Genomic DNA, 13174 nt, shown 5'->3' with positions numbered 1-13174 from the left:
AAGTTATTGGGGCTTGGGGTTTTTGGAGGTGGGTTTTCTTGTTTGTTTGTTTGTTTTTGTTAATATATATCCCTTCTGAGAGTCTAGGCCAAAAAATCTTTGGCAATCCAGCAATAAAACTATTTTATGATGAGTATCACCATAATTTTTATTTTACTTGTAGACTTATTTTGCATTCAATTCATCTTTTTAGTAGAACTAAGTGTTACGATTTAAATAACACAGGCTTAATAACTTTATAATGCAAATTTTAATAACACTGATTCATATCCAGTAGTCTGTTTCTTGGAAGGAGAAGGTCAATAAGCTGTCGAGTAACTCAGTTATCTGATGCTTGGGAATTCCTTTCAAACGAATAATACAGATAAAAGACAGCTATGAAACCAGCAACTGTACTGTCATCTTGACAGCATGCTAATAACTTTCTGGGAATTATGGATTCTGCAAATTAAACCCAGTGTAGACAATTCTGATGTTTCATCTGAGTAGAGATAACCTCTTTTGAAATACTGTCAAGCTGGCAAGTAGAAAAAGAAATTTAGAAAATTAAGTGATTATAGAACTGAGAATGTCTAGAATGTCTTTAACCTTCATTTAAAGCATTGTAGATTTTACAGTGGGATTTTACTGACCACTGCTGCACAGTGAATTGTTCAGTAAAGTATACTATTAAACGATTAGTTGATTAATTTTTAGATTTACATGAAAACATTACAGATAATTGAGATTAGCCTAAATGTGTGTTAAATCTTATACAGATGCTTACAGAATAGTGTTTCACAACCAATTAAGATACTACCTGAAATTTATAGCAATTCTTGTTGTTATTAGAAACTGAAAAAAACTGATTTAAAAACTGACATGTGATATGAAGTGTGCTAAGACTTAGTTATAGTTTCTGCGTTTCTCTGGTCAGTGGACCAAGGAAGCTATGCCAAGCTGCTGTGTTCCCCTAGATGAAGGGAGTTGCCATCAAGCCTGCTTGAATCACTTTGTTCCTGATGTTTGGTCTCATTATTTTTAAAGTGAGGGCTACAGAAACTGTTTAAACACATCTTTGTAATAGTTTACATTATCAACTATCTATTTTAGAGGCACTGATACAGCTTTTAAAAATAAAATGGACAGTATTTGGGCTAGCATACAGAAATTTTTGAAGACTGTAGGAAAGCATCCTTTTTTATGCAAAATTTTATGGTATAATTGAAACTTGCTAACTGCATACTGCTTTGCGATAGCTGTCAAGCATTGGTAAGTAGTATAGAATGTGGTTATAGGGGGGGAAGATATTTAGTATATGTAAAATTTCATATCACACTTAAGTGTTTTGCATAATGAAATCTTCTTTTGCTAGCTCTTGGGTTTGTACTTCACAGAGCCATTGCCTCACCTTTCTGCAGCTTTTGACAGAGGCCTACCATGTTAAAATGACTTGTTCTTGCTGTGGTGCTTTTTCAGTTGTAGCCTACCATGTTAGAGAGTTTGGCTTTGCTCATGACCACTTTTGGCCATGTCTCTCTTGAGATAAATTCTAACCTAAAATATCAGCTTCCTGGTGACTCTCTTTGAAGGTTATTTGGTGCTGAGTTGGAATATCCTGGCAAAAGGGTACAAATGAAAAGCAAAACACGTCCTAAATGCTATAAAATGTATGATCCATAAAAATGCCCTTTGACAATTGCAAGAGTCATGTTGTTACTAAGGGAATATATTGCTTTCCCACAAGTCAGGTTTGTAGAGAAGGGGAAGTCAAACGTGGAGGGATTTTGAGGTGCATGAGCTATTCTGAGAGAATATGACCTCCTTTGACTGCTGTGGACAGAAGGTACAATGGGACATCCCTGACATCCCCTGGAGCCATGACAGTTTTCGTTAGGGAACTCTGATGGCACAGTGCAGTTGTTCAGACCACATCATCTGATTTAGTAGTCTGGTATTAAATCTTTGAGCTGCAAATGGCTTTTTCAAACAAATTTTGTTACTGTAAAAGCTCAAATATTCTTTTCTGCTGATAAAAATGAGTAAGGGAAAAGAGACAGGATATTCAAATCGGACAAGTCCCTTACGAAATATTTAACAGGTTCCCTTGCAACAGAAGCACCAAGTGAAGGCTTTTGGCATGCCAAAGGAAAACGTAGTTCCATGTCTTCTAGGCAAACACACATGGAGGAGCTGGGCAGTTTGTTCTTGTGGTAGTCTACTTGTGGAAGAGTCTTGTTGTGTAGATGTAGTTTCCAGTTAGTGCTTGTTGGATGCATATCTTCTGAAATTACTTGAAATTTTTAACTTGTTAACCTGGATTTTGGTATTTCTGGTAGTGTTCTTGTAGTTGAAAAATATGCTGTGGAAGAGATTATGTTTATCTTCCTTCTGTCTGTAGAGGGAGAACACTGATACTGTTCAAGTAACGTCATTTAAATTTTGAGTACATGTTGTGCTGAATTTTGAGATTTTTTTTATTCATGCAGAGCTAATTTCTAACATGGTAAAGAGTATCAAGTGAAATCTTGTGCATTGTTCGACACCAGTAGTCCTCGTTAAATTGTCATCCTTTTGGTGTTAATTCCACTGTTGTGCCTTTTAAAGAGGTTTGAGGTAGTTCTTTAAGTGAAGAATTGGCTGTTGCAGGTAAGGGGTGATGCAGTTTAAGGCGCTGAGATTATGAGCACAAGAAGAAAGCTGATAAAGATGCTTCTTATTAACGTGAAAGAATAATCAACCTGGAAAGATTTAAGAACAAGCAAAACATGAATAACTATGTGGGAGTAGGAGAGAGGAGAACAGAAGGAGATAGTATCTAATTATCAGAAAATATTAGGATAAACTAAGAGTGTATAAAAGTTGAATTGAATAATGATAAAAGATTCTTAAGCTACAGGCAAGGAACAGCTTCTCTGTCACATAAAGAGGATGAGGTCTACTTTAATAGTAATCCAAGCAGGACCCAAAATTTGGATGCATTGCATTGTTTTCCTAAGGATAATGATGTTTCTTATGAATCCAGAGACAGCGGATGATGGGAATGTGGGTATGGAAGAGGTTGCTATTGCATGCAAATCAATTCAGAGGGAGGTACAGCAGAAAAACGTGAGTGGAACATAACTCCAGAAATCTTTAAGGCCTAACTTGTGATGCTACAGGCCTGTTGTTATTCTTCTCTAGATGAAGTTGTTAATGGATAACAGTGGAAGTTATTACAAGGTGAGAGAACAGCAGGTATTGTATGTTACTTGAAGGACAAAGATAGTCTAGTAAGTACAGCCTTTCAGAGGTAAAAAAACCAATTGCTTTTAGGATGGAACAGTTACTCTCTATAAAAGATATTATTCTCTGTGGTAAAAAGAGACTGGTGTTGAGGACTCAGGAATATTTCTAGTTCAGCATTCCTTTTTCACAGCTGCTTGATGTGGAAATGTACTGAACTTCCTCTAATTCAGGTAGGTGCTGCTAGGTAGAATAGAATCAGGTGCTTAGTAGCTTGCTCGCACTGAGTCTGCAGTCAGTCAAGTGAAGCAGGTTTCCTACGATGGGCAACTCTGCAGTGCTGGCAACTGCACAGCTGGACCTGGCAGCTCTTGGATCTGCCAAGAGAAAGGAAGCCCTCTTAACATAGAACCTGAGGTAAAGGTTTGGATGAACTGGTTGGGTGTTGTCTTTTTAGTAATCTTCTGTTGGGTGTGTTCAGATCCCTATCTTCTCTCCACCATTTATGTGGGGAACCAAAATTCTGGACTGTTGGAAGAGATGGATTTTGTATTGGGCTTTGCTTGGAAGCCAGAATTCTAATAGTGTAATTAAGGATATGTTATGTTAATTTAGGAGATAAACAGCTACTTCTTTTTTGCTGCTTCAGATTTTGAGTTGGAGATACTTTGTCTGAAAATGCTCCTTAGTGGTCTTTCTAAGACAGCTGACTTACAGAGTGGTCTGTTAGAACTTTGATAAAGACCATAAGTGATGTAGCTTGAGGCAGATAACCTGTGCTTACACTTTTCTTTGAAAATAAGAGCTGTTTTCTCTCAGTCACTTTAAAGCACTTAGAGGTTTCCATCTGGTCACACTGTAACTTGTGTGTTTGTGTTGTAGCTGAAATCCTGGGGAACTTGGGATTTTACTCATAACTTTTTGTACAAAATGTTGGGGTTGTGTTCATACCCGCCCCAGAAGGGAAGGGTAACTCAGCTTCTTGTTAAAAAATCCCTTGGGGTGTATTAGAGTGAAACAACACTGAATGATCAGTGTTTGTAAATATATATATGTAGGGTTTATTTTAGAACAATTTTGTTTCAAAGGAAAACAAGTATGTAGCCATTTTGGTTGTTACCATCTGTAATAATACAGCAATGTTCAAGCATACAAATAAAACTTAAGGGAATGTATAAGGAAAGGAAGAGAAAGAAAGGATAAAAGTGGTGGAAGGAGTCACCACCTGCTGGATCCAGTGATGAAACTCGGTATTGCAGCTTCAGTGTCTATTGGTTGAAGTGATGGTCTTGATCCATTGGGGGTGGGGGAAGGCCCCCTAAACTCAAAGATTTCATACTCTGCAAGCTCAGGTGGGAACACCTAGTACCTCTCCTGGGGCGGAGAGTTTTACAGTGGTTAGTGTCAGGGGACATGCCATGAGTCTCTGACACCTTCTAAGAAGTTACAGCTGCCTGTTATGTCAGCATCAGTCATGGTCCATTATGGTCTATCAACTCAGATGAATAGCCCAGGCTAGGTGTGAAATGTCTTCCGATGCTCCCTGGAGGGATTTTCACAGCAGAGTCATCATGTAAGGGAGGACATTGGCATGATAAGAAAGATATTCCACCGCAGGATTTGCCTCTTATCAGCCTCTTCTCTTATCTGGAAATCCATTTTGTTGCTTCAGGTATGCAGGCCCTTCTGCACCTGGGATAGCTGGACAATAGTATCCCCTTATCTTATGTCAGGGTCCTTTCACAGTCCAAATTAGGGGGCATATTGAGGGAGGGGTGGGCTTTGCTGGATGAGCAGCTCTTTTTTTTTAGTTTGCTACAGTGGACAGAAGTCTTTTGGTGATCTTACAATGTTTAAGCCATTAACCATTTCAGTCTCTTGCAGGTTGTCAGCTGTTTGTTTTAGGCAGTGCTTATACTCATGAACCCCAAGTCCCCAGGGGAGTTAGGCTGTCCAAATCCTCAGGACTTTAGTGTTGATGTTGGAAAGATCAGACAACCAGTGCTTTTTGTATTACTCATCAGAAACATACTGTAATTTAAAGCCCACTTCATAGTCATATCTGCAAAGCCATCATGGATGCTACTGCTGTGTTGATTCAAGATTTCCATTGTGCACCATGGAGACCAAGTTGTTGGAGCTCAGAACCTGTTTTGTCAAAGGCAAATACCTTTTTCCATACAAAGAAAGTCTTACTATTCCTGTCAAAACCATAGCATTATCATAAAAATGTGCATCCTAGGTTGCACAGAGCACCAAGGACCTAGGGAGAGGCGTTTTGTTTTCTCTTTGTCTGAAATGACAAGATCTTGAAGCTAAACCAAATATTCCCTGGCCAGGTAGATTAAGTTACCTATTACAAAGATGTGGAAAAGTTTCAGACAAATCTGAAGAATTTTGCTCATAATGTTGCAAAAGAAAACCTTTGTACTTCCATTTTAACAGTCTTCACGGTTGTAACAATCTACTGTCAAGTTTTATAAAGATGGATTTTCTATCAGCTGTAGAGGCGTCCTTCAGCAAGAACCCCTACAATCAGTGATGTATTGAAAAAAACCCATGTTTTTCAGACATTTGGTCTTAAGGGCTGGAATGTTAGACTTTTTGTTTCCCCTTACTTAATGTTCACTGCTCATTTTTTTCCCATGAGTCACAGAGATGTGGGAGATGTTTGACTGTAGAATGGAAAATTTCTTACCTGATAACTTTTTTTAATATAACAGCAGCAGCATCTTCAATTTACTTCCTTTAGTTTAGCAGCCAAGAAAAATGTCAACTTTGTCAATCCTTTTTGTAAACTATTTAGCCAGGTGGACATGGGTTGCCTGATTGGTAGTAGAGGTGTAGCACTAATTTATAACCTTGAAACGTTTATGCAGCATTGAATGGCTTTTCTAAGACATAGCTGAAGAGGAGGATACATTGTGGTGCTAAACTATCTCTGGAATTGTAAAGAAGTGGAAAAAGTCTGATGTACCATGCAGTAATAAAGAGATACAGCAGCAGGAAAAAATACTGGCAAGAAATTTTGCATGCTTCTAATGGGTACTTTTAACTAATAGCTTGCACACACTGGTATCTTTAGGATTGTTATTTCCTTCAAAGCAGTATATTTAAAATCCAAATTAGTTTAAAACTATTATTACCTACCATGTCTTATTTGTGTAATATTCTATAATTGTCTTGTTTTGAAATTACTAGCAAATTTAATTTGTTAGCAAAGCTTGTTGCATTGCAAGTTAACATTCCTCAATAACCTTTTGGAAGATGCTGTCTGTTGCAGTTTCCATTTACATTCTTGTGCTTTTAGTGATTTAAAAGTAGTATCTCAGTTTCACACACATGAATTCAACCCTAATAGACAACAGCACAAGTCACTTAATTGAAATTACTGAATTTTGAATTCTGTATGGCAGAGGAAGTGCGGTATGTACGTTGCATATTGAGTTTTGTAATGTACTGGAAGTACAGAAGTCTGCATCTGTTAGACTATGCATATGCCCTTGCAGAGTGGACACTTGGAAGACTTGAGTTCTGGTCTTTGGTGGTCCTGTGATATTTGCGAGATCATAAAAACAGGTGCAGTACCTTAGGTCTGTGTAAATGTTATCTCGTCCTTCCAGTGTTTAATATAGAGAGTTACTTTGTCTTCTCATTCTGTTCTATAAAATTAGGACAATTACAGGGGTATATGGTATATGATTTAGGCATCAGCTGAATAGACACTAGATTTGAGGTAGTTTAAATACATTATATTCAGTAATAGCTACAGTATTCATCTTTTAACACATTTAATATGTTAGAATGTCTTTTCCAATTTGCTTGAGGGAGGATCAGATTATGGAAGAATATAGCTGTCATTATGGCAACCTTGAAATTATGACTGCATAACAAATGAAAAAAAACCCAAACACAAAACAACCAACCAACACAACCAGCACCTCCGCCCCACCCCAATATGAAAAGAAAAATTAAAACATTAATTGCATACAAATTCTTCGCTAATTTCATGTGTAATCCTATTATTGCATAATTTTTTTCAGTACTGGTCGTTACTTACTTTTTAGTCATATTTTTAAAGAAACTCCTCAGTTCTTAGGTCATCTTGTACATATTAGCGTTCTTAAAAATTAAGTGATTTGTGGTATTAATATAAATAAAAGTAGTAATAAAATTAAGTTGATCTATGAAGATAGGTATTTCTTTGGTAGGTAGTGTAATCTGGATATCTAGTATTCTGAGGATGTGCAACTGAGCAATTTAATTCCAAGTCAACGCTTCTGTATGGGTCTTCATTAAAAGAAAATTATGTATTTTTTTCCTGACTGTTTATTCAGGGATTTGATAAGCAAAGGTTCAGCATAGGGTTTTGTTAAAAAAGATGCAGGCATCATAGGAAACCATAGAGTTATGCAGGAAAGATATTCAGGTAAAAATGTCTTGAAATATAGTTTTATTATGCAACCTGAATTTGTTTGAAGCCCCAATTGTTAGCTGTTGTTGTATTCATTTAATTTTTGATATTTAACTCTTAACTGTGATATCTCTCTGTAAAAATTACTTTGTTCCTAATGTTTAAAATCTGTTTCCAGGCTGCAAGCTGCTATATAAACAAGACTTTGCAAGACGGTTAGGACTGAGATGTGTTTCTTGTAATTACTGCTCACAGCTGTGCAAAAAGGGAGCAACTAAGGAACTTGATGGTGTAGTGAGAGATTTCTGCAGTGAAGAGTGCTGTAAAAAATTTCAGGACTGGTACTACAAGGCAAGTAACTCAGAATTTTTGACGAGAGCTCCACAGTTAAAAAAACCAAAAATGCACATGTGAGGATATCTCAAGGACTGTGCAGCAAATATGGATTACTTCAACAAACCATTTGCTATACAATAAGCAAATGTATTAGTTTGAGTTTTTTGTAGGTATAGGAGCAGCATTTCTGTCATCAGATTTTATTAATTCATTTGGCAAGGAAGTCTTGAGTTACAGAAAACCAAGAAATTACTATGTTTGTATATGTTACTTTACAACTCCAATTTTTTCTCAATTGATACCACATTTTTCTTGTCAAAACTTCTTAAATGTGTATTCAGAATGTTGAAAACACTGTTAGTAGCAGGTGGATACCTTGAGTTGACTGACAATAAACTAGGTTAGCGGAGTTTTTCTTGTTCCTGTTTTTGCCTCCTTTTTTGCCTTTTCCCTCTTCCACAGTTTGAACTGCAGAGGCTTATTCAAAGGGAAAAGCAAGACCAAATGGATTTCTAATAAAAGTTTAAATCAAACAGATGGCATCTATTTCTAAATCTCTGGAAGTTTAACTACCTTGTGAAGCACAACCAGCAAAGAGTTCACATTAAGAGGTTTTGTTTACATTTTTTGAAAGAAAAAAGATGAAAACCTGCAATTAGTACCGTGGATAAAATATTTGATCTCTGTTGTGAACATCCTGGAAAGCTACATTGATAATATCAAAACAAGAACTTCAGTTGTGGATGCAATTGCAAAAAGACAGTACAAAATTCATCACTGTACCAAAACTCTGCACACAGCCTGGAAGGCAATAAAAACTTGAAATGTTAGAGGGCTAGATACAAGTCCTGTAATTCAAGATGATCTACCTACCATAAAAGAACTGAATATGAAGACGTAGCTGATATTTTGGAATGGCTGGTTCCAGAAATGTTACAGCCAAATGTTGTAAATTCTTTATTTTGAAAAATGTATGTAGGGTACTGTTAGACATTCCTAAAAAAAAACTACTGAAGACCATGTGTTTCTTTTGTCTCCTGTGAAAATAGGGGGAGAAAGCTTGGCTGCAAAGTTCTTAACTAAAATGTTAACTTCATACAATAAGATTAAATCTATATGCCTTAAAACTTGGGATATGGGGTGAAATTTATCCCTGCATAAGAAGTGCCTTCTGGTGAAGAACTTAATAAATCTTTGGTGTGCTTTAGAATCTTTTGGTGATTCAGCAAACAATATAGTCTGGGAGTGTACATAAGTACATAAGCTTCTATGGAAGCTTGTACTGTGATTCAGCTTTGAGAACCACTTGAAAACTTGGGCTTCGGATAACCCTGATTCATGGGATAAGGATAATTGGCCCATGAAGTCTGCTTAAGAAATGCTTGATGGTACAGTGTTATGGGAAGGTTAGATATGCTGTTGTGAAAAGGCAATTTAAACAGATTTTCTGGTAACTAGTGACTTTTGATATTTTTGATGATTTTGAGGTGTTAAATATTTCTACTTTTTTAATCTTACACTTGCTAGTGGAACTAGTGTTTCATTATGAAGAATTGTTGATGGTCATTTTTTTCAAGTGCTTCTTAAAGCCTTTACGTAGTTGGGTTTTGGTTATAAAAGGTTGGGATTTATTATATGGGGAAGACATATAATACTTTTGGGAAATTGTGTCTTTTGCTAAAATTGTCTTTTTTTTTTTTTCTACCTCCTTACTCGTAACTTCCACCACTTTTATAAAAGTCACTCCAGATATCGTAGATTTGGTAGTGCTTCAATAGCTCATATTCTTACCTAGCCATAAATAGATGATGATCAAAATGTAGGAAGACTGAATAGATAAGGACCACTCCCCGAATTTGTACTTCATTAGCTGTTTTGTCTGTTAGCTTCTTAAAAGAATAGTTACATATGTATGAGCTTTGTCTCATTTATGCAATGTTCAGTGTTATTTTGGAGTTTCAATGACTGTATACACGAAGAGAAATAAGTAGTAATAACCTAGTAATGTTTTAACACCATCATTGTGTTCATTAAACAAGTGTTTGTCTCCATCTTCTTTGTCTACTTTTTTTTATGAACACATCTTTCTCATGTAATAATAGCTGGAAAATATTGTAATGTTTAGAAATAATCAAGTATTATGGGAGAACTTCCCGGAATGCCAAAATTCTCTTCTAAAAAAGCCAAAAGAAGTTAGCAATGGTAGAAGCACAACAACTGTTATCTAGAAGTGTTAGAAGTTAATCAGACTTATCTAGAATTGTCCTTTCAAACTAATATGAAGCATTGAAATATAAAACAATAATTCAGCCCTAATCATCTGTTGGGCAGCAGCTACAGTTACCAGTTGGTGCCAATTTCTGAGGAAGTTTCTGCTCTATGGTGTCCATGCAGCTCCAAGACAAGAGGTAAAATTGTTGGTATCTTGAGGTTAGCTCCCCAAGTTATTAGACATTCTCCTCTAAACTTGCATGCAATGGTTTAGATATTAATCTGAAAAATGCCAGGGGAATTTCAGTATAAATGACTTTAGTAGCCTGATGTTTGATGACCATTTCAATCATTTGATGTTATCCTAGAGCATTGAAAGTACCTTGAAAAAGAATATACAGTTCTGAGAACAGCACAGAAATCTGTTTCTTTAAACATACATTGAGAAACATTGCTGAAAGTACTACAGCTGAAGTGCACACAGGTCATTCGAGGCTACAGTGGAGAATTGATTAGACTCAGCATGTACAGTGGTAACTGTGTATTCAGTGGAGGTCAGATGTCTGCAGCAAAGAGGTAGGGGTGGGGAGCTACAGTGCGAGGCATAGAAAAATTATTGTGGCTGGTGAGCTCAGATAGCAGTGATTGTCAGCGGTGGTAAAATTTGAAACTGGAGCCAGCGTTAATCAAAACGGTAAAGGCAGCAAGACAGCCTTGTGGAATTTCTCTTATCTGAATTCAGCCGTTCTGTAGATGGCATCTCGATTTCCAGTAAGTACTCTTTCAGAACAGTTGATCTCCTTTCTGATAATCATTCACTCTCTAGAAACATCTTTTGCTTCTTATTTATTGCAGTTGAAGTTGTAATAGACAGCTAAGATTAGGCCAAGTTAATACCATTTGAGAACATTTAGGAACAGGTGATGGAAGGATTAAAAATGTAAATAAAAGCCCCACATATGAAAAGTTTGTTCTTTAACCCAAATTTGGGGCAGACATTAGTGCTTTACACCAATCACCATGCCCATTTGAACATGCTGAAGAAACAGGAAAAGAAATATACCAAAAGGTAGTTATGAGTTGCAAAGGACTTAATATGCAGTTGAAGCACAGGAAGTAGAGATGGGCTTTTTGGAAACAGAGATAGAGCAGACTTGAAGGCAGGTATTTTGGAGAGTCAGTTATAGTGACAGTATTCCAAATGAAAACAAATGGAAAGGGGAAGGAAGGAAAAAGCAGAAAGTCATAAAATCATAGAATGTCATGATAACCATTAATTTACTTTCATTAAATGTCATGGTCAGGGCAGTGGGTGAGCAAGAAGGTAGCAGGAAACTTCAGTGTGTGGAAGGGTGTATAATACTGACTGTAAGCGTGATTATGGAAATGGTAGAATTATGGTGGAGCAAATGTAGGGATGAAAAATGAGGCATCGCTACAAAGGAATCTCAAACTTGCTAAGGAGTAGTAATTTCCATGGGGAAGCAAACCAAAATTTTTTTTTACCAAACTAACTTGGTAGCAGCTCAGGAGAGACAAAGGCCTAAAGCAAACAGGGAAAGGGAGAAAACAGTTACAGGAATCATAGAATCACAGAAGAGTTTGAGGTTAGGGTACTTTTAAAGGCCTTCTAGTCCAACACCCCTGCAATGAGCAGAGGCGTCTTCAATAAGATTAAGTTGCCCAGAGTCCCATCCAACCTGACCTTGAAAGTTTCTAGGGATGTGCTATCTACAGTCTCTCTGGGCAACCTGTTCCAGTGTTTCACCACCCTCATTCTAAAAAACTTCTTTCTGATATCTAATCTAAATTGACCCTCCTTCAATTTAAAACCATTACTCCTTGTCCTGTCACAATAGGCCCTGCTGTAGGAAGGCTGTAGTTGCTGGATTTGACAAGATTTGACCCATTTTTCTTTCTCTGAAGGAGAGAAAAAATTGAGCAAAAAGTGGTGCTTTGATAGTCAAGCAGCTTGCAACAGGTCAGAATAGATTGGCTTTTCTGTACATGGGTCAGCTGTCAATCAGTGTTAGGTGGGCTTGAGATTTAAAATTACAGTGAATTATACATATTTTTTTTTCTACTGGTATTTTAGTCTTTTGGTGGCTTTGGAAGATGCATTTACATTAAAGGTGTGAATTCACAGCTTCCCTGAACTGATAAGTCTAGACTATTTTGGCAACACTCTACACTTCATCTTCTTCCCCACTCCCTTCCAAGAATACAATTTACTTGCTCTTTTGTCCCACTGAGAAGATATCTGCTGCAAAAAGAACTGTGGATCAGCATCAGTGGAAAGTCCAAGTGATAAATGTAACAAATTTGAGGGAGGATGGGGATAATGCAGTGCTGTAAGGTCTCTGACTTTGTGTGCCCTGCAGGTACCGAGCATTACTGCTGACACCTGCATAGAGGAGGGGGGAGGAGAAATACCTGCCCTTCCAGGGGCACCTGATGCTAAGCATGAGGTGATCCTGAAGCTGCAGCTTTAATTGCTCCCAATTTAAAGCTGGTTGTACTGTTAGAATAGAGTCTCTACATATCATCTTTAAATACTTGAAAATTACAACTGAGAGCTTAGTTTCTTACATTGCCAGAGAGTGGTGCCAGACTGTTCAAGTACAGAGAAGGAACTAAACATTTAATTATTTTTTAAATTTGAACTAATTGGCCTGTTCATACGTTTTTGGAGTCACTAAAACTGCAATTGGACTTCTTTTTGATTTGTTTTGTTTTTTAGCCATCAGAGCCTTGTGATAACTGCAATGTTGTGTATGGTTTTATGTATTAATGTTTTATGTTGCATATTATAACTTCCCTCTTCCTCTTCTGGCTATGTTATTAGGTTGACTTACTTTGGATTCCTGAGCATCTATAAAGCTTTTATTTTTTTAAGGTCTGCTTTAGGGTGGAGGTTGCAAACAATATTGAGGCAAGTTGTAGTGCAAACAGTTCTTTGCTTAGTTGAAGATGTGAAACTGGGGTCACCACTGTTCAAATAATAATTTA

General features: G+C 36.9%; 1 protein-coding gene across 14 annotated transcripts in view; it reads left to right on the top strand.

Moving 5' to 3' along the window:
• The window catches only part of ZMYM2 (zinc finger MYM-type containing 2), an 86777-nt gene that overhangs the window by 53445 nt on the left and 20158 nt on the right, over positions 1-13174 (top strand). For all 14 annotated transcript variants that reach the window (XM_017831616.1, XM_017831623.1, XM_017831622.1 and 11 more), the window contains one exon: positions 7797-7969. In XM_017831616.1, the coding sequence (XP_017687105.1) occupies positions 7797-7969 (173 nt within the window). The remainder of the gene's footprint in view (positions 1-7796; positions 7970-13174) is intronic.

Source organism: Lepidothrix coronata, unplaced genomic scaffold, assembly GCF_001604755.1.
Source record: "Lepidothrix coronata isolate B3197 unplaced genomic scaffold, Lepidothrix_coronata-1.0 Scaffold194, whole genome shotgun sequence".
In the NCBI taxonomy this organism is placed as follows: Eukaryota; Metazoa; Chordata; class Aves; order Passeriformes; family Pipridae; genus Lepidothrix; species Lepidothrix coronata.
The sequence above is the reverse complement of the archived record's forward strand: the minus strand, read 5'-3'. Positions and strand labels throughout refer to the sequence as shown.